This window comes from Trachemys scripta, chromosome 4, assembly GCF_013100865.1.
Source record: "Trachemys scripta elegans isolate TJP31775 chromosome 4, CAS_Tse_1.0, whole genome shotgun sequence".
In the NCBI taxonomy this organism is placed as follows: Eukaryota; Metazoa; Chordata; order Testudines; family Emydidae; genus Trachemys; species Trachemys scripta.
Genome location: NC_048301.1, coordinates 31,357,123 through 31,378,212, shown reverse-complemented (window position 1 = coordinate 31,378,212; position 21,090 = coordinate 31,357,123). Strand labels below are relative to the sequence as shown.

At 41.2% G+C, this 21,090-nt stretch overlaps 1 protein-coding gene across 5 annotated transcripts in view; it reads right to left on the bottom strand.

Moving 5' to 3' along the window:
- TTC7B (tetratricopeptide repeat domain 7B) overlaps positions 1 to 21,090 on the bottom strand; it is a 315,699-nt gene that overhangs the window by 154,329 nt on the left and 140,280 nt on the right. For all 5 annotated transcript variants that reach the window (XM_034768134.1, XM_034768135.1, XM_034768136.1 and 2 more), the window contains 4 exons: positions 8,529 to 8,612; positions 6,354 to 6,458; positions 3,871 to 3,988; positions 3,301 to 3,358 (listed from right to left, as the gene is read on the bottom strand). In XM_034768134.1, coding sequence (XP_034624025.1) covers positions 3,301 to 3,358; positions 3,871 to 3,988; positions 6,354 to 6,458; positions 8,529 to 8,612 — 365 coding nt within the window. The remainder of the gene's footprint in view (positions 1 to 3,300; positions 3,359 to 3,870; positions 3,989 to 6,353; positions 6,459 to 8,528; positions 8,613 to 21,090) is intronic.

Below are 21,090 nucleotides of genomic sequence, written 5' to 3'. Positions count from 1 at the left end.
TCTGTAGCAGCATGAACTACCAATGAGTTAGGAGCTGGGTGGGAGAAGAGGAATTCTGATCCTTTGGCCAGGATGTAGTAGCGTCTCTCTGCTCCTTTGGGGCTCCCCATATATGTGGCAGGGGTGTGCCACACTGTCCTGGCTGACTCCAGTATGGCTTCATTGATTTGTAGTACTGTTCTCACCGGTCCCGACATGTGAAGAATGTCCAGAAGCTTACCCTGGGAGTCTTGAACTCTTCCAATGGGATTTGAAGTTCCCCCGCAACTCTCTGTAAAAGCTACTGGAATCATCTGAAGTTATCTGGTGGGGAAGGGGATGATGCAGTCAAAGCCTCATCTGGGGGCTTGGAGGATGGGAATCTAGCCAGTTCTGGCAGAACCACTATGACCATGCTGTTGGATCCATGGGCTTGCTTGATGGCGACCCTCTCGCAGATTGGGCGGGGTCTGAAGGAGGATACTGTGCCTAGGGCCCCCAATATGGCCAATAGGCTGGATCAACAAGAGTTTGCAGGAGTCCCCAGTGGTTCTGGGGAGGATGAGAAGGTAGTTGTTCCCAAAAGGGTGCTGGTCTCCATGATGGTGCATAAGAGTGGTACGGTAGAGGCAGTTCTTCTCCCAGTTCTGAATCATTGGAAGAGGAAAAGGCGGACTCTGGTTCTAACGGTGATATCGCTGGAGCCAATGGAATGGTGTATAGCACATGCGAGGAGGATTAGATCCCCCGTACCACAGGCACATCCTGTGGTGGGAATATGATTTATCCGGAAGTGGAGGGACCTGATAGAGAAGACTCTGGATCTGCAAGATGAAAATGTCTTGGATGTAGCTGTGGATCCAGATCTCTGTGTTGTGAGGGACACTCTCTCTTTCCCAGTTGTCAGTATCGGCGCTGAGGTCTTTTCCGGTATGGGAAAGGGTTCGTCACCTGGAACCGCTGTATCCCAGTTTATGGGTCTTCTTCTCATGCCTGTGGAACTTGGAATGTGCTCTGTCCCCTTGGGCTCAGCTGGTGGACGGAACGTCCAGATTCTTGGACTGGGAGGAAGACTTAGTCCCATGCTTATGGGAGTAATTCCTAATCTCCCAACTAGGCCCCATCAGGGGGTCTGTGGGAGTGGTTCCGCTGGCACTGGAGTTGGATGAAGCAGCAAGAGGCGCACTCCTTGTTGTATTAGGTTGATATATACCACGGATTCTCCAGCATGGTCTGAATGCAGTCTCTCAGTCATCTCCATGAGATACTTCCAGAGACAAAGGTCTCAGCTTTCTCGGTTGCAGCTGGGGAAGGCATGGCAAATACTGTATCTAGCCGCGATGTGAGCTTCTCCTAGGCAGCAGAGGCAGCGTTGGTGGTTGTCACTGACTGAGCTGGATCATGGCAAGAGATGCAGAATTTGAAGCCTGGAGTTCTGGGCATAGCTCGGTACTTGCATGGTGCTACGGGGTGCTCGAATGGGGAAAATCCCTGAAGTCTACTCTAAACTAACTGTTAAAACTAGTAACTACTAAAACCGGGAAAGAAATAAAACTAATAAAACTACAGTTAAAATTGCTAAAACTATATACTGCTATATTTTTAGAAGTGCATCAGAGAGAAGGACACTGAAGGTTCCGACTCATACCATGCACCTGTGAGAAGAAACTGGAGACACGGTCAATCTGCCTCGCCATCCAAGGTGAGTCAGGGTGCATACGCAGGCCAATGGATACTACTTTCAAATTCTTCGACTCGGGGCACATGGTGCGCATATGTAACCCTCTGTGGAATACAATAGGGACCATTACATGAAGCACAATAAATATTTGATAAAGGGATCTTCAATCTAGCAGACAAAGATATCACAAGACCCATTGGCTGCAAGTTGAAGCTAGACAAATTCAGAGAGCAAATAAAGGATACATTTTCAACAGTGAGGGTAATTAATCATTGGAACAATTTACAAAGGGTAGTGGTGTCGTCATCCTCACTGGCAATTTTTAGATCAAGATTGGATGTTTTCCTAAAAAATATGCTCTAGTTTATACAAATTATTCTGAAGGTCTGTGGCCTGTGTTATTCAGGAGGTCAGACTAGATGATTACATTGGTCCCTTGTGGCCTCAGAATTTATGAATCCTCAGTGTTCTAAGGGCTTAAAAAAGTCTCAAGACAGTTACAGACTGCAACAACTATTGTAACTCACTGATAAGTGAGTGCTACAGGTCCCCCTCTGTGCTGATCCACATAGGAAATTAGTTGTTACAGACCTCAGATAGGGAGCCATGGCTCTTTAGCTTAAGCCATAGACATTCATGTTTTTGCTCTGAAGGTCCACGGTTCAATTCCAGTATGTCAGCCAAGACGACAACTGTCATACCATCATAGTATCATACATATCCATTTTTCCTCTACTCCCCTCCAATCTAATGCCACCATATTAAACAAAACCCTACATATTCACGTAAAAGTGACTCAAGTATAAGTCAATGACCCCCATATTTAATAGGGAAAAAAACTGCAAAGCCTTTTGACTTTTATATAATCCAAGTGTGCTTATGCAAGAGTATATACATTAGCAAGAATCAAGTGTAGACACTGTGGCACTTCTACTATTTAAACTTCTTTCTATATTTATAATCTTTGATTCATGTACAAACTGACTCCTTTTTGTTCTCCCTTTTCTCTTCCAAACAGTTCTGCCCCTGGGTCAAGCTTTGGGGATATGCACATGCGTGATTTGCATTGTCACTGCCTGCGCTGTGACTGTTCTGTGGCTACAAAGGACTTCATTCTCCAGATCTAGCAATCCAGCATCTTTTGCAATGATAAACTCCCTGTTTATTCAAATGCACAAAGAAACTATATCACATATCACTCTAAAAACTATGCATACACAATTGCAAAAATCTTGGTGTACACTTTGATCAATGACAATCACTACAAAAATGTTTTTACTGGATTCAACAGTGACCTTAAGACACTATTTCCTTTCTTATTTTTTTTTTCTTTAGCACATCAGAAAGAGAGAATATTTCTTTAAAGGGCTGTTAGGCAAACAATATTCTCTGGTACATGGCAACAAAAAATATCTTTAATAATGAAATAAGAGGAAATCTTTAGGAATCTGTTTGGATTTGCCTGGCAGAAACTGATGAAGTGAATGTTAATGCAATATGTTCTGTACCCATGAAACCAGACTCCCAGAGGTAAAATCCTCATTATATAATCTTCATAGAGTTCTTTTTTTAAAACCACATATAACAAGGTTTTTCACTATGTACAGCTGAATGAAATGAAAAGATTAACACCCACTCACCTCTGAAATGCAAGAAGAGCCTTTCTCTGCAGGACCTCTTGCAACCCTCGCAAAGATGCTAAAAAAGGATATATTTAATCAGCTATATTTAAGAGTCAAAGATTTGCTTGCACATGCTTACTGAACAAAGATTAATGCATTAACAGACTATTATGACAAAAATGATACAAAAAACATACACCACATTTTCTTTTAGAGGCTGGTGTGTTTGAGGTTTTTCCATTATGAGACTCTGGTATTTTCTAACTCTATGAGTATATCTAAACTGCAGGTGGGAGCGTGCTTTCCAGCATGGGCAGACAGACACACACTAGCTTTGCTTAAGCTAGTGCACTAAAATTAGCAGTGTAGCCAGCGTAGCATAGGTGGCCAACGGTCTGAATTCATAACAAGGGGGTCTGGGCAGGTTTGTGCTTGGGCAGCTAGCCTGAGCTGCTGCCTTCTCTATTTTGCTAAATTGCTATCTTTAGAGTGCTAGCTTGAGCAAAGCTAGCAAATCTGTCTACCCATGCTGGGAAGCACACTCCAGCTGCAATGTAGACATACCCTATGCGTGTATTCTTTTCTTACCATCAGTGGCTTGCAGGCTGTAAGTTAGTCCCAATGCTAAATAGCCTTTTGCTTTGAACTCCGACGTTTTGTCACCAACATCAACAACCGTTTTGGCAAATCTTTCCGCTTCTTCCAACTGAAAATATTACAAAAGATGAACGTAAGTCTTTGTAAGATTTTTGCTTTTGAAAACTCCACACACAAAACCATAAATATAAAGCAAGCCAAAATCTGTGTTACAGTGAGTCTAAAATTAGGAAGAAGTGTACAGACCATGGATGCAATATACATTACGTCAGTTTAACAAATAACGTCAACCATTACCACTTCCTGTAAGGACCCCCCGCCCTTTTCCGCCTACATTTAGTTTTCCTGTTAACTCCACAACAAAGAATATAGCTCTTACACAAGGCTGAGACACCCATTTCTATGGTGAAATGGGAACTAGCACTGAAAGGATACAAGTGAACTTGAAATTTAGTCTGTTCAAAAACAAAAAAAGGATTTAAAATCTGTTTTCAGATGCAATACCTGTCCCTGAACCCCACCTGCCAACCTCTACTGTCTAAGAGTCACATTTTCCAATTAAAAAAAAAGAATGTTCTCCTGCTGACTTATTTCTCTTAGACTGCAGAAACTAAGGCCCTGATTCTGCATCACACGCACACACATTGATTTGACTTTGCTAATGCAGAGCTCCTTGTAAGATCCAGGCCTGTCTACACATTCATATACCACTCCTTTTCCTACACTCTGCATTGTCAAGTAGTTAGACTACAAACTGCAAAGAAAAAACAACATGAATTTACTGGAAATGAATCTAAAACCTATATGTCCAATACAGCAAGCTGCTCCATGCAGGATTCACCCATGCAGGGCAATTTACAAGGACCACTATTAGCAATCAAGTAATACTATGTTTTCAGCAACTTAACAAGTTGCTACTGCACCACTTTCTCATTTCTGCTTGAACTAAACAAAAGCAATATTTATAAAGCACTGCCCTGCCTCTGTGGCACTATACATTCAAAACAAATTAAATATAACCATAATTATTACAAAAATTGCACCTCTTCCTCCCAACCATTTCCTCTGGAAGCTACAGGCCCACCTTGCAACTCATACAATAACCACAATGAATGCCAAATTATTCATTTTATTAAATCAATGTCTTCAGGAGAGAGATACCAGTTTCAAGGGCATCTAATAACGTATTTTATTATTAAATAACACTTTCAAGTTAAATATGGTCCCAAATTTAGGTTGTATAAAAAAAAAAAAAGTGAGCTTTTCCAAAACCTAACATCAACAGAAATGTTACTACGAAATTTGTGTGTGTGTGTGTGTTTGGTTTTGGGGGATGTTAAGGACTGTAATGAAAGCAGGTTTTTGTGCCTTATTATACTCACAAATTGTTAAATTTTTCTTTCTGAACTAATAAACTAAAATGATTTTTGTTTTTGATCTTTGTATATTGATATCGTATTCATTCACTTCCTATTTGCAAAACTCAAAATTTTTATATTTTGCAAAAGTTTAATATATTTGAGAAACAACGTACACACACACACACACACACACACACACACACACACAGAGTATATCTATTACATATCAAGAGGAAATTTTACCTTCTGATCTTGGGATGTCTGAATAATTAATAAAATGTAATGCTGTCACAAATCCTCCCTCCAATTATTTACTCTTAAAGCTAAAATAAGTGACTAATCTCTGAACCATATAACCATTAAAGCAAGTGGTGTGCTGTGTGGATAATTACCTATCTCTGAAATCTGTATGCAAAAAATTCTGCTCCTATATAAGGCCTGGTCTGCACTGGGGGCAGGAGAGGGGGATCGACCTAAGATATGCAACTTCAGCTACGAGAATAGCGTAGGTGAAGTCGACATATCTTAGTTCGACTTACCTCGCGTCCTCACGGTGCGGGGTCGATTGCCGCGGCTCCCCCGTCGACTTTGCTTCCGCCTCTTGCCGAGCTGGAGTTCAGCAGTCGACGGGAGAGCGATCGGGGATCGATTTATTGTGTCTATACTACACGCAATAAATTGATCCCCGATAGATCGATCGCTACTCGCCGATCTTGTGAGTAGTGTAGACGTAGCCTTAGTGAAAAAGTTTTTGGCTAAAGTGGTTGTCATTTATTAAAAAGTCAGAATTTAACAGTTACCACCCCTTAGTGTCTGAAACATATTAGCGATTTCTTATACCACCAGATATCAAGGTGTGCTAACTTTTGTTAAATATTGACTTTAATGGCAATAACTGTTCCTGAATATTTTTAAACCATGGAGATATAAAGACACTGATAAACAGTACTGTTCAACTGCAATCCTATAGAAAATATTCCTGTGCTGTATTTTAATCAATATTCTATTGCATGCTGTCAGTGTGTCTACCATATTTTCAAAGTCCATAACCAAGGATTTGTCACATTTTGAAATTCTCAGTCCTTGCTGATCTGACTGCTAATATAAACTTACCCAGTGAAGAGATCCCATGCATAGCTTTGCGGCAAGGAGTGGAATAGTAGCATCATCTGGTTTCAAACGTATACACTCCTTCAAGACTTTCACAGCTCGAGCAGACTGTATAAAAACGTATTTTTCACTGTGAAACTCTAAAAGCATAAGCCCAACATCTCAGTACTGCAAGACCCCCATGTTACATTTTCTAGTTTCTGTTTTACTAGCTGAAGGAACCACTATTAATTTATTTTTATTTTAACAATCCGCCATAAGCATCTGTACAGATCATATATAAGACTTTATACACTGTATAGTCAATCAGGTTGGATTAAATGCCAGCCCTGCATATCACTCAAGTGGTGCAGAAGAGCTAGAAAACTGCCCTACCAGCAGAGATAAGGGCTCACCTTTGGTCTATAGCACTCCACTTCTGATCCCCCCACAGAACAGGGGCATGACTAAGGCTGAGGCAGGGGATTGGGGTGCAGGAGGAGGTGACGGCTCTGGGCGCTGCTTACCTTGGGGGGGCTCCCTGGAAGCGGCAACATGTTCCTAGGCGGAGGCGCGTCACCTCTGCCTACAGACACCACCCCTGCAGCTCCCATTGGCCACGGTTCCCAGCCAATGGGAGCTGCAGAGCGGGTGCTTGGGGAAGGGGCAGCGCATGGAGCCCCCTGGCTGCACCTCCGCCTAGGGGCTGCAGGGACATGCTGGCTGCCTTTAGGAGCTGTGTAGAGCCGGGTAGGCAGCCTGCCAGGTGCCCTCCCCAATACCAGTGGGGGTCCCGGGTTACATGTCGCGACCTGCTCCCCACCCCTAGCACCCCTAGTCCACCCTCTGCCTCAGAGAACCCAAGTTTTAGTCAGGGATATATAGTACAAGTCATGGACAGGTCACAGGCCATGAATTTTTGTTTACTGCCCGTGACCTGTCCATGATTTTTACTAAAAATACCTGTGACTAAAACCTAGACTGAGGCCTGGTCCCCACTAAGTCCCCACTTCGGACTAAGGTACGCAAATTCAGCTACGTTAATAACGTAGCTGAATTCGAAGTACCTTAGTCTGAACTTACCGCGGGTCCAGACGCGGCACGGAGGCTCCCCCGTCGATGCCGCGTACTCCTCTTGCCGAGCTGGAGTACCGGCGTCGACGGTGAGCACTTCCGGGATCGATCCCAGAACATCGATTGCCTGCCGCCGGACCCTCCGGTAAGTGAAGACGTACTCTTAGGCATGACTAGTGAAGGGATGGGACGAATATAGCCAGAACAAGCTGTACTCCAGTGATGCTCACTTGGCATAACAGCATGTAAGGGACCTTTCTAAACAGGTATAGTACAGATCAGCCCTTTATGGCTCCCTCAGCCTCACACCTTTTTTCTTCCGCTTCTATCCCCAGCATAATTTAGAGGCCCCTCTAAACTAAACTGGGGCAGAAGAAAAAAGGCTCCAAGATAGGGGAGCCACAAAACAGTCCTTTAAATAAATAAAATTTTCTCAGTAAATTATCTCTCTCTGTAGTAAAGTTATGTGCACAGTCAGACTGGGCTTGGTGGAAGCAGGAGACATTAACTATTCATAATACGTAACAAAAATGGCTTGTTCTCCATACTAATTCATACGTAAGAGGAAAAAAATGTATCCAAAAGTATAAGATAAGGGTTGTTATATTCCAACTCAATTTTTACTTGTACATGAGATTTTGCATCCTGGACAAGAATATTTGACAAATAATGGTGTGAACAGAAGTCCCAAACTAAATACATTTAGAAGTCTATTGGATTGTCTGAATCGTATGAGCTTGGATCTAAAAATCAAACCTCTATTGATCATAGTGGCAGTTAACAAAATAAACTCTATTTCATTTTTCTCCAGAGTAATGTCTAACTTATCTAAAATAAACAAAATAATACAGCTTACATTCACTTTACTGCTTAGTTTAATGTGTATAGCAGCAAAGTCCAAATGTTTAATATTGGTTCTGTCTATATTGTAAATTCTTGAGGCAGGAACTGTATTTTTGTGCCTTGTACAATGCTGACCACAAATTCACTAGTACACTATTCACAGAACTTCTGTGAGGATTAGTTAATGTTTTCAAAGTTCTTTGAAGATGGAAAACACTACATAATTTGTATTACTACTAGCCACCAATACAAAGAATTATATACAGAAAAGATTAGACTTACTTTTCCTGCTGCCATTAGGGACAATGCAAACTGATACCAAAGATGGAACTCTTCAAATGCAAACTTCATTGCTCTTTCTAAACACTAATTTTAAAATAAAAATGATTAATAAATTTATAAAATACTCATTAAGGGCTTTCAAAGATTTATGCACATGCTTATCTTAATGGCTTAAGAAGATCAAAACAATCCTAAGGCTTTTCTGTAGATTTGTCATATACATCCTCACTTAAAGTATATGAAATGAAAACCTAATTGGTTCAAATAACCTGCATATCAAGATAGTAAGCTCTTTGGGAAATGGACTGTCTTTCAGTTGTTTGTGTACAGCATTTAGCGCTGGGGTTCTAGGCACTACAATAATACAAATAATACATACTACTACTCAACAAAACAAAACAAACAGAAGCTGTCAGAGTCCACAGGATCATTCTAAAGGACATTTACAAAATTTAAGAGCCGAGGAGAAAATGTCTCTCCCTCACACCATGAATGTTTAAATATTGCTATGGCGGCTGTTCCTTTTTATCTGATTCTGCCACGTGGCTGTTGGCTGCAGGACCCGAGACTTCCAGCTGCTGGGTGCTTATTTAAGACTCAGGTGCCAAAGGAAACTACATACTCATCTTCTCATTCAAAGTGAACACTTGTTGCAGCAGTAGCACCCTCAAAACTGGTCATTGGTACAATGAAAATTTGATCTGGCAGTATTATTTCCAGTATTATTTTCCAAAGAAAACATCTGGATTCAAACTACTGGTGGGTAAGAAATCAGAATACTCATTTATTACACTGAATATTCAGCGGAGACTCTCACTTTCGTAACTGGATGCCATAAGGTACATTGATCATTAGTATATAGAGATTTAATATATTTTAATTAGCGTTGTGTATCAATTACAAAAGTTTCATATTTGCTGTTGGCATTAAGAAACCATATCCTCTTATGCTTATTATTCTGGTTTTCTAAATGAGGCCAGTTCCAGGGAGTCCAGAGATTGGATGCTTTTCTGGATTAAACAAACTGATTTAGCAATTATCTTCCTAGCATGCAAAGCCCAATTATACAAACTAGGTGTTCTGCACTGACAGATGTCCAATGGCTTTAAGAACCCAAACACTATTTCTGGTATTCAAATGAGCCTTCAGTATTATGGAAAACACAGAAAGAAAACAAAGACAATATTTATTGTGTTTTCACATAATAGGAGCTGAAGTGAAGTACGATACAATATTGAGGCTGAAATAGATGAAAATGGTAGGAAATGTGTTAACTAGGCATTCTTGTTTACTGAATAACATTTACATATTATAATTTTTCTTATTATAGGAAATTCTTTTGAATACAGAAATATTGTTAATTATTATCCTTAAAAATTATGGTACCATATGTACATTTACATTTCACCAGTGTTTGTTTAAAAAAAAAAAAATCAGTAATTCCTTTGCAGCACTGTTACAGAAAGATTTTTGCAGGTGGCGTTGCAACCCGGGCATCGGGTCACAGCACCGCTCACTCAAATTTTGTCTGGCCACCCCTATCAGGAACGCCTACCCAATCCTCATCAGCCCCAGGGGCCAGGTCACAATGCCCAGAGTGAGTAGCCAACCCCAGCCAGCCCAGTGGGGGACAAGAGCTGCCGCAGTGGGCTGAGTGCAAAGAAGGTTCACTCTGCAACTCCCCCCCAGGGCCACCCAATTTCTGGGGCAGCAGCTGACCCCTCCCCAGTGCTACCCACCACCACCACCCAGGGCAGAACCTGGGCCACTTTAGACTCTTGAAATGTTGGGAGGTATTTTGATGGAGCTCTAATCCAGAAACAAAGATCTAATTCCCTTGATATAGAAGTTTGTCCTTACGATCTCTTCTTGCTAATAAAACTTATCTCAAAGATTCACCATTAAAATGATGAGTCTCTCCTTAGCTTTGATTTACCTACTTATTCTCGCCCACAATATCGTAATTCTTTCATATGTAAAGTGGGATATTCAACAACTCTGTTAGCAATGAGTGTGCCAATGAATTGCTGCTGTTGATATTAACCAGTTGTACTGAGATCCCACACATTTTTAGTGAGCTCTGGTTTTCCAGTAATTTGACAGCTCTTTCATAGCAGATATATTGTTTTGCAATTGCCACCTTTGATGTGTTTTCCTTGACCTCCATCAAACTGTCTTCAAGTTTAATTTCCTATCTGTATTAGATGTCCTTAAGGCTGCTGACCTGGAGACAAGCAATTCCGTTTTGCTCTGCAGTGCAATTGAAAACACTTGCACATGTTTTCCCCCCTTTTAAGATGTGAAGTCTCAACTGAAAATTTCTCTGGTTCTCAGGATTGCCATGAGATATGAACACATGGCCTAGTAATGGACATTGAGAACTCTGTTATAAAGTGGTACATATAGTGATGTATATGCATACATGTCCCTTTTTTGGGGAAATATATTGTGATTTTGACATCTCTGCATTTAAAACGCTTCCCCTGAACAGGAGCCAATAAATAAATAAATGTTTTACAATCACTATATAGTTTTTATAATGTTCACGAATTTAAATTCAAACATGCTGTGCTCTTCATGAATATAATTGGTCTCACTGCATCTGTTCTTGCCCACTCCATCCTGCATCTAGGGCTTGATTCAGCAAGGTGCTCGTCACTCTGCATCTGAGCCAGCAAAATGGAGCCAAAGCACTCCTCACCTTGTAGGTTCAAGTCTTTCCTTTCTTCCTATTAGTTTAACTGTGAGAACATTTCTTATTCCAGATATAAAAATAAGATTTGGAATGCATAGTCACATAAATAGGTACATCTCAAAATACAGCTACCCTGGCTCATGCAGTGCACTACCTTTGAAATCAGTGATTAATTCCATTTCAAGAATTGCAGCAATCAAGAGAGCTGAACCAATAGCTTACTGAGCAACATGCCTCTGTTGGGAAAATATTTGCTAACTAGTTCTTCTATGAGTTGAGTGAGGTGAGGAATGCTTTTTAATAAAGGCCCAATATGCCATTATCACCACCAAGAGAAGTTCCAAGTAGATATAGGGATAGAAATATAAAATTCATATCGCACAGCAAGAGAATATATAGTGAATTCACAAATCATGAGATGATAAACATGGTCACGTCTCTGAGAGATTACTAGACAAAAGGAAACAGGCTGATAATATATAAAAGTAGCTCTGTTCTACTGAGCATGGTTATGGCATATGATAATTTAGTTACGATAAGATCTGAAAATCATGGTCCAGACACCCCAAGAGGAAAAAGGGAGGTCTGAACGCCAAAGAATAAGCAATTGAATGAATTGGTTGTGTATTAAATATATGTCATGTAAGGTCTTTTATGAATGCTTGTAATCTCCTGAATATATTGGTCATTAGATGATCTACATAAAGTTATGATTATAGATGCACGCATGTATATAGGTGCAGAAAATTGTAACTGTAACCATAGTGCAACTAGAGCATCACCTCACAGCAATATGGTGAAACAATCAGGCAGAGAGGGCACCTCCCGGGCCAGGTATTTACATGAACCAGCTCCAACCACTGAGCATTGTCCAGCCAGAAAGAGACAATGGTGGACCACTAACGTTAATGGGAAAACACTGAAACTGAGAAGAAACCCCCCACTCTGTGTAACCATGAATTAGTCTGAGAAAAAGGGAAAACCAAACCAAAACAGAACCAAAAAAACCACAAGCCCTGTTAAAAGGGAAGGGACTTGAAGTGAAGGCTATCCAGAAACTGAGGGCCAGCATAGGTGTGCTGTCCATGAAGCACTAGATCCCCTCTAGGACATAGGACACGCTGGGAAACTGTTCAGAGGCAATAGGTAACATCTATTAGAAAAGGGAACTTAATTAGTAGAGAATTATAAAGCCTGAGATTTGTCTTTATGTTTATTTTCTGTATAACTTGTATTTGCTTTTCTTTACTATTTCACCATTGACTATGATTTTTCTATTAAATAAACTTTTTGTTTATTTTTATCCTCTGTTGTGGAGGACAAGATATTCATCAAAGATGTGAAGGTTAATGGTGGGGTATGCCAGGCATGGAAAGATACTGCTCTGCAGATTTCACTGGTTAAAAGGGAGATGGTCAAAGAGCTTAACATGCTCCCAGAAGAAAATGTAAAACTCCTTGCTTTGGGAAATTTTGAAATCACAGCACCCTTAGCCCACATACAGCTGGAGTAGGAGGGGAGCAAAATATGATCTGAAAGTGGGAATTTGGGATGGTATCCCTGCAGACATTTTGGTTGGAAATTATTATATCTGTGTCTAAAGTTACTAATGTGGTAACCTGCAGTGGGAAAGCATGTACCACAGAAGCCCCTTTGTCTGACCCAGGGGAGGAAGAGACAGAAGGAACAGGGAAAGACACTTTGCCTGCACTGCAGAGTGGGAAACACTGCCACGGAGGGGGTATCAGCTCCTCTTACTGAAGCAGCCCTCCAAATCAAGGAGCCTTTGTTAAGGATCGGGACACAGATGTTTTCCTAGAGAGCATTAGCAATACCCCTGCAAAAGATGATGGGGGAGGTTTTTTATGAAAGAAGGCAAGATATTTAGGGAAGCCCCAATGGGAAAGAACAAGGGCATCAGGGAGCACTACAAACAACTCATAATGCTCAAAAAGCACAGGTCGGCATTACTACATTTAGCCCATGACTATCCGTTCGATGGACATCTAGGGGTACGTGTACACTACCTGCCGGATCGGTGGGTAGTGATCGATCTATCGGGGATCGATTTATGGCATCTAGTGTAGGCGCGATAAATCAATCCCTGATTGCTCTGCCGTCGACTCCGGAACTCCACCACGGTGAGATGCGGAAGCGGAGTTGACGGGGGAGCGGCGGCCATCGATCCCACGCCGCGAGGACGCCAAGTAAGTGATTCTAAGTCGATCTAAGATACGTCGACTTCAGCTACGCTATTCTCATAGCTGAAGTTGCGTATCTTAGATCGATCCTCTCCCCCCTCTCCCTCCAGTGTAGACCAGGCCTAGGAATAGAAAGGACATTTGAACAGCTTCAGAAGAATTTTTACTGGCCAGGTATAAAGCTGGACATAAAGGAATACTGTAAATCCTGTGAGTTGTGCCAAAAGTGGAAAAAGACAAGAAGTCTCTGCAATGCCCCATTAAAATCTGGCTAATTTGCACAAAAAGTTGTTAGTCTCTCCCCCTCCCCCACTGCTCAAGCAAGATTTACTAGGACACTGTAGTGAGGAATTTTTGTACTAAGGTCTCATAAGCCTTGCAAAATATACTGCAGTGCATTTATTAGCATACCAAGAAACAGTATAAATAATTGAAACTAAATTCTAAGTGTCCATATTGTGATGCACATCCCCCACTCCCCAATTTTGTTTGTTTACTTATTTGCTATTTTGTAAAATTCAGTACCTCACAATTGGCCTTCCAATACATGTAAATTTATAAATTTATTTGGGCATAAGCTTTCGTAGGCTAAAATGCACTTCACTAGATGCATGGAGTGGAGTGCATCTGACGAAGTGGGTTTTAGCCCACAAAAGCTTATCCCCAAATAAATTTATTAGTCTCTAAGGTGCCACAAGGATTCCTCGTTGTTTTTGCTGATACAGACTAACATGGCTATCACACTGAAACATGAAAATTTCTGTCGTTCTCCTGTATTTAGGGAGTAGACATTTAGCTAAAAAGTAAAAAAGTTGAATGTCATTGTATTTACACTAACTTGAATTAAATCAGTATTCAAGCTGTGTGACATGTAGCACTGTAGGAAGGAGGACCTATTAAAGAGACACAGCAGATAATTCTACTATGTTGGAAAGATATGTAGTTATATACAGTTCTCAGAAGGGACTTAAGTATCTATCACTCCAACTGACAAGGAACAATTATTGCTACAGTTGGGATTTGATATAGTTTAAGCACTAGTTAAGCCATCCATGTGCTCAGCACTCTACAAGACACAAAAAACCCCACAAATAAATTCCAGGAATTTACAACCGAAGGCCCCAAGCTGGCCTACAAACACTAATCAAAATTACTCAAGATAAGTTCAAAGCTGACTATGAAGAGTTACAAATGGCAGATGAAATTCAATGTTGATAAATGCAAAGTAAAGCACATTGGAAAACATCATCCCAACTATACATACAAAATGATGGGATCTAAATTAACCATTACCCCTCAAAAAAACAGATCTTGGCATCATTGTGGATAGTTCTCTGAAAACATCTGCTCAATGTGCAACATCAGTCAAAAAAGCTAATAAATGTTAACAGCCATTAGGAAAAGGATAGATAATAAAACAGTAAATATAATGCCACTATACAAATCCATGAAATGCCCACATCTTTAATACTGCATGCAGTTCTGGTCACCCCATCTCAAAAAGAGAGATTAGACTTGGAAAAGGTACAAAGAAGGACAACAAAAATGATTAAGTGAATAGAACAGCTTCCATATGAGGAGAGATTAAAAAGACTGGGACTTTTCAGCTTGGAAAAGAGACAACTCGGGGGGGGGGGGGGGGGGTATGATAAAGATCTATAAAATCATGAATGGTGTAAAGAAAGTGAATAAGGAAATATTTACTTCTTCACAAAACACAAAAAACAGGGGTCACTCAATGATATTAATAGGCAACAGGTTTAAAACAAACAAAAAGAAGTACTTATTCACATGGCACTCAGTCAACTTGTGGAACTCATTTCCGGGGATATAGTGGAGGCCAAAACTATAACTGGGTTAAAAAAAGAATTAGATAAGTTTACGGAGGTCCTTCAATGGCTATTAGCCAAGATGGTCAGGGACAAAACCCCACGTTCTGGGTATCTCTAGCCTCTGACTGCGAGAAGCTGGAAGTGAATAACCGGGCAATCACTCGATAATTGCCCTGTTCTGTTCATTCCCTTTGAAGCACCTGGTTTTGGCCACTGTTGGAAGACAGGATACTGAGCTAAATGGACTGTTGGTCTGACCCCACTATGGTCATTCTTATGTTCTTATCAATTTAAATCCAACATTATTAAAACAGTAAAACAACAAACATGTTTGTAGTGGTCTAAGTCAATACCTCCTTTGGATCTTACCTGGCATTTTACCTATGCTAAGTGTTTTAGATTGTAAGCTCCTCAGGGCAGGGATAGTCTTTGTATCTTTTACAGTGGTAAGAACATAATCTGCACTAGATAAATAAAACAAATTTACTATGTGAGATCTGAACAAAAACAGAAGTTTGAACTCAAACATATTGGCACCTAAAACAAGTACACAGCATCAGAAAAAAATATTTTTCTTTCAAAATAATGTTGGACTTCATAATGCATTATGAGAACTGTAAAACTTCAATAAACTATGTTAATATCTTTAGTATTTACAGATACAAGGATATAATATTCATTGCTTTCCTTTTCATAGCCATGATTCTCATGACAACCCAGAGGTTAAGCCAAAAACAGCAACTAGTAGCCATAAATTTGCTCCCTTACTACATAAAGATTTCAACAAGGCTTACAGTTGGCCCATTGAACATTAACCTGTATTACTAATTATGCTTTGGTAGTGCCCAAAATGCGTTAAGAAAAAAATTCTGTAGCTCATTGACACACTAGGAAGTATTTTCCACAAAACCATATTGATTGAGTTTTAAAAGTATCATTACCATAGGGTGAAATAAATTTGAATGTTACTGTTTTTATAGGTGTATTCATTGAGATGAGAGCTGTATTGGTTAAAATAGAATTCAGAGGTTAAGTTTCCTATTTTTTTCTTTTTAATTTATTGTCTTCTCACATGATGCAGGAAACAGCAGGGTAATTTGCTCTATTTATTCAAGTACAATGCTTTAAATCAGGGGTGGCCAACCTGTGGCTTCAGAGCTCTTCAGAAGTTAATATGCGGCTCCTTGTATAGGCACCGACTCCAAGGCTGGAGCTACAGGCGCCAAATTTCCAATGTGCCAGGGGGTGCTCACTGCTCAACCCCTGGCTTTGCCCCCACTCCACCCCTTCCCGCCCCCTCCCCTGAACCTGCCGTGCCCTCACTCCTTCCCCTTCTCCCCAGAGCCTCCTGCACGCCACGAAACAGCTGATCAGGAGGTACGGGGAGGAAGGGGCTGGTTGGTGGGGCTGCCCGGAGGGGCTAGGAGCGGGGGGAGTTGATGTGGCTCTTTGGCAATGTACATTGGTAAATTCTGACTCCTTCTCAGGCTCAGGTTGGCCACCCCTGCTTTAAATACACAATTTTGGGGGAATTTCAATACTCAGTGCAGACCCCTGACCTATTTTTTGATTCCCTCCCCCCGCTCCCAACCAAGCACAACTCCCAGAAAATGGCACATTTTTCCACATTGTGGAATCATATTTACTTTAGGCTAACAGAACAAAACAAACAAACAAAAATACCTCTGAAGTCCATCCTGGACCACTCTACCTCAAGTTCCAGGGCCACTGCCTTTAATAGTAATTATTGTAGAGGTATGGAATATGCACACACAAGTTCAGAGACATCAGCAAATATTTGCACTTGTGACTTTGTTGACACATTTGCACATTCACATGTGCAAAATGTGAATGTGTTATGTGACTGTTGGAAAGCATGGCATTGTAATTAAGGTTCTGCATTATACGGTGCGGGAGATAAATATATTATTTGAAAGGCATTTCCTTACCAGCTGGAGGTAGAAGAAAGTTCATTGCAACTATGCAGTGTATCTTTGTCATTGGAAGCATGTTGGGTGGACATTAGGGTATGGTTAAGAGGTGACCCACAACTTGGTAATTCTTGTTTTTTAGGATTTGTCTTGGGGGATGTCACACTTAGCGAACCTCAAATCTCCAACCTCAATCCTTTTGATATCAAGCTTTTGGTTATAGAATAAAGAAAAGAAACTAAAAGTGTAGTAGAAATAATCCTCCCAGTTCTCTACGCTACAGTCCTTCTGTGGGTGAAAGATTGGTCACTGACCTCCCAGGGCTTTCCCAGTGAAGATCAGATGATTACAGGTTTCCTGCTGGGTTAACTAGCAGAGAAGCTAGCCAAAGAAGCCAACTTCTTTTGATCCTGCTGGTCCTGGATAAACACTTGCAGCAGACAGTTGAGGTTGATAGCAGTGACTATATATCAGCAGCTATGAAATGCAGAATCATGAAATGCTAAATACAACTATGAAATGCTAAAACCAATGAAAATCTAAGGTCAATAGAAGGATAAAAAGGAATTTTAAAATTCGAACAGTAACTAAAGAGTAAATCAACTAGATATTAAAGAGGAACTACTAAAGATAAACATTTTTAAACTTGCAGGACGGGACAACTCAGCACCAAAGAGTTTTAAAGATGGAAGGTGGTAATGACCACTTCCATCCGGTCCACCTTGTTAAGTGGGAAACCATCACTAATGTCATCAAACCAGCGACCAAACGTTAATGGTCAACCTCCCAGTCAAAAGAGCAATAAAATAAGACTTTTCAGGGCCAACTTACTAGGCAGATTGGACCTGGGGTAAAGATCTGCCAATTGAATGTTGAAGGCCTCTTATGATCCAAGTGTGACTACCAGGAGAAAATCTGAAGACGACCACCATCCACGTCCTCGCCCTCCTGGAAACCTATGCCACAAACGAAGAAAAAGCCTGTTGCTATAAAATCAAGGGCTATAAACTCATAGCCAGCAATTACCACCCAAAATACGGGCTGGCAATATACATGAAGCAGGAGATCAACTAATATGTGGTCCTACTTCCTAAAGTGCACAAAGAAACAACTACAATCTCTGTGCGCCTTGTCAAGTTTACCATCAATGTACACAAACCACCCAGTGTGAAGTGCCCGCAATCAACTCTGCCAACCGCACAGGACCCTGCTCTATTAGTAGGGGACTTTAATTGTCACCACACACAGTGGAGCTAGGCAGCAAACAATACTTCAGGTGAAGAACTGACACAGTGGGCATCAGCAAATGATATACTCCTCCTTTCTGATGCAAAACAGCATGGCACTTTCCATTCTGAAAGATAGGGCACAGGATACTGCCCTGGCCTGAGGTTCACCTCTAAAGATGATACAGGCACACCAATACATGCATCACGGATTGTCCTTGACAACTTCCCAAACAGCCAGCACAGCTCAGTACTGACCCATATTGGCATTCAAATTCCAGTACTCTACTTAAAACCAGCACCATGCTGGAGCTTCAAAAAAATTGACTGAGCCACTTTCACGACAACTGCGGAGAATACAATCTTCCACACTGTCCCAACGCTGAAGACTTTTGATCATTTGTCACATTCCGAGGTGTAATCCAGACCAGTGACGGGTTGTGTCACCACATACCCCACAATGCTTTGTTGTTGAAGTTCCTGGGCCACACTTAAACAGCCTACCAGCATGAAGTTCATATCCTGAGTGCCTCTGTATTGCTGAAGCCCTGGTCCAGCAGCTCTTAACCCAGCAGCCTGTCAGTAACACACCAGTCACACTTCAGCTTCCATCACCCTTGGTTACTATTTGCAGAGTGACCCCAACAAATTCCCAGTCCCGAATTTTCCCAAAAACATGTGTTCTGCACTCTCCAGCCCTGTTCTGGACAGTTCAGAAATTAAGGTTTGTTGATCCTGTATGAAGCCAATATTCAACAGTTTGCTACTTTAACTGGAGTTACCAAACAGTTCAGTTTAAACTCAGCATTGTATTGCTTTAGATTAAAAAAAAAAAAAGTCTATTAACACAAGAAAATAGTTTTTTTTAGTGAATTCAGGTATAAGAGATTAAGTTAGAAGTCGTCACAAACAAATATAAGTGAGAACATGCATCTAAAAGTCTAAAACTTAATCAAGCAAGTTTTGATTCAAAGCTTTGTTTAAAATGCACGTTCTCACCCAGTGTTTTCCAGCAAGATGGTGACTGACCCTTCCCCCTGCTCAGGATCTCTCCAGGAGGCCCAAAGGTGCTGGTGCCTTTGTCTTCTTAGGTGAAAGAAATAATTTAGGGTTTTCTGCTCTTCTCTTTTACAGTTCAGTGAACTTTTCAAGTGGATTCTTCTGAAGATTACCCCTCAAAGCAAAGTTTTCCAACAATGAGGTAGGTGACATGGAATCAGGTGATGGACACTCCGTGCTCTCTCCCCTCACATGTGTTTGTTGAAATGTCAATTTGCTTGTCTCCTGCCATCTCCCCCTGTTATCTCCAGAATCCTGTTTACTATGTGTGTGTAAATTGGGATAAACACACACTCATTTGTTTAAGATAGACCCAATTAACAACTTTTGCTTAGGCAGGGCTGTGTGGTTTTCAACATGTGCTAATATCATAAAGGGGGATTTCATAACTTTACATATAATGTTGCTACATAAATTTCACCATATTATTGACCAGCGAGTTACTAGTTTTCAAATGATACCTCACAAGATAAAGATTATTACAGCAGTATATAGGGTGTGTGTATGTGTGTTTTCAGTCACACCATTTTACTAAGCTCCTTCTTTGTGGGGGAGATCAGAACATCCCCCAGGGACACAAGTCATCATACACTCCTTCCTGGACTGCAGAGAGCCAAGAGCTCTTCCATAAATATGACGAGTGTAGAGACCCAGAAATTGGAAAGCTCTCCTGGCAGCACTGGATGCAGCAAGATGGAAACAGTGGCCCGAATGAGCAGAAGGTCTAAATTTCATACACACAAGCAGATGTTCCTGGAATCTACTGAGACACCTGGGGGCTACAGATCCCTTGCATTCCACTCGGATGCAGGTGAAAGATAATGCCATCATTGCTAAACTTTTGTGGACATCAAAACAGCCAGTGGACAAACAGTAGTGCAGACAGTCCAGCATCAACTCCAGCAGATGAGGTCCACATGCTCTTCATTATCCCAGTGGTTTGGACCATTCACAAACAGGGAGATTGATGCAGCCAATGTAGCCACAAATCTGGGAAACGCAGCAGAAGATGGCATCTATCTCAAGTTCCTATATAACCTGGGTCCACTGACATTGAAATGGATGTTCACCAATATCCTAGAGACCAGTGAAATCTGCCCCATGTGGAGAGACGCCAAAGTCATTGAAATCCTAAGGCCTGGAAAACCTGCACATGACTCTTCTAGTTATAGGGCAATCTCCTGTTTGAGAACCACCTACAAGTGATGAAGTGTATGAGTCGGAACCAAATCGGGCCCGCTGCAGATACCAGCCTACACAAGGAGCAAGCTGGTTTCCGACTGCACGGAAGTTGCTGTGCCCAAGTCCTGGGCCTCACTACGTACACCAAGGCTGGATACCAACAAAAACTCAAGACCCAGTACTACTTTCTTCCATCTGTCTGAAAGGATGGACTACTACTGAAACTGGCCAAAGTGATCCTGTGTTCACATTCCCCAGCTGCTGAACACCAGCTTAGCAGCCAAAGGATGTGCGTACACCTCGGAAGTCAAACCTGCAAGCCACACACTTTCAATAATGGGCTACCATAAGGCTCTGTACTTGCTCCAGTACTCTACAATGTATACAAGAGCGATATCCCTGAAACAATGGCGCATAAATTTCTGCATGCTGATGA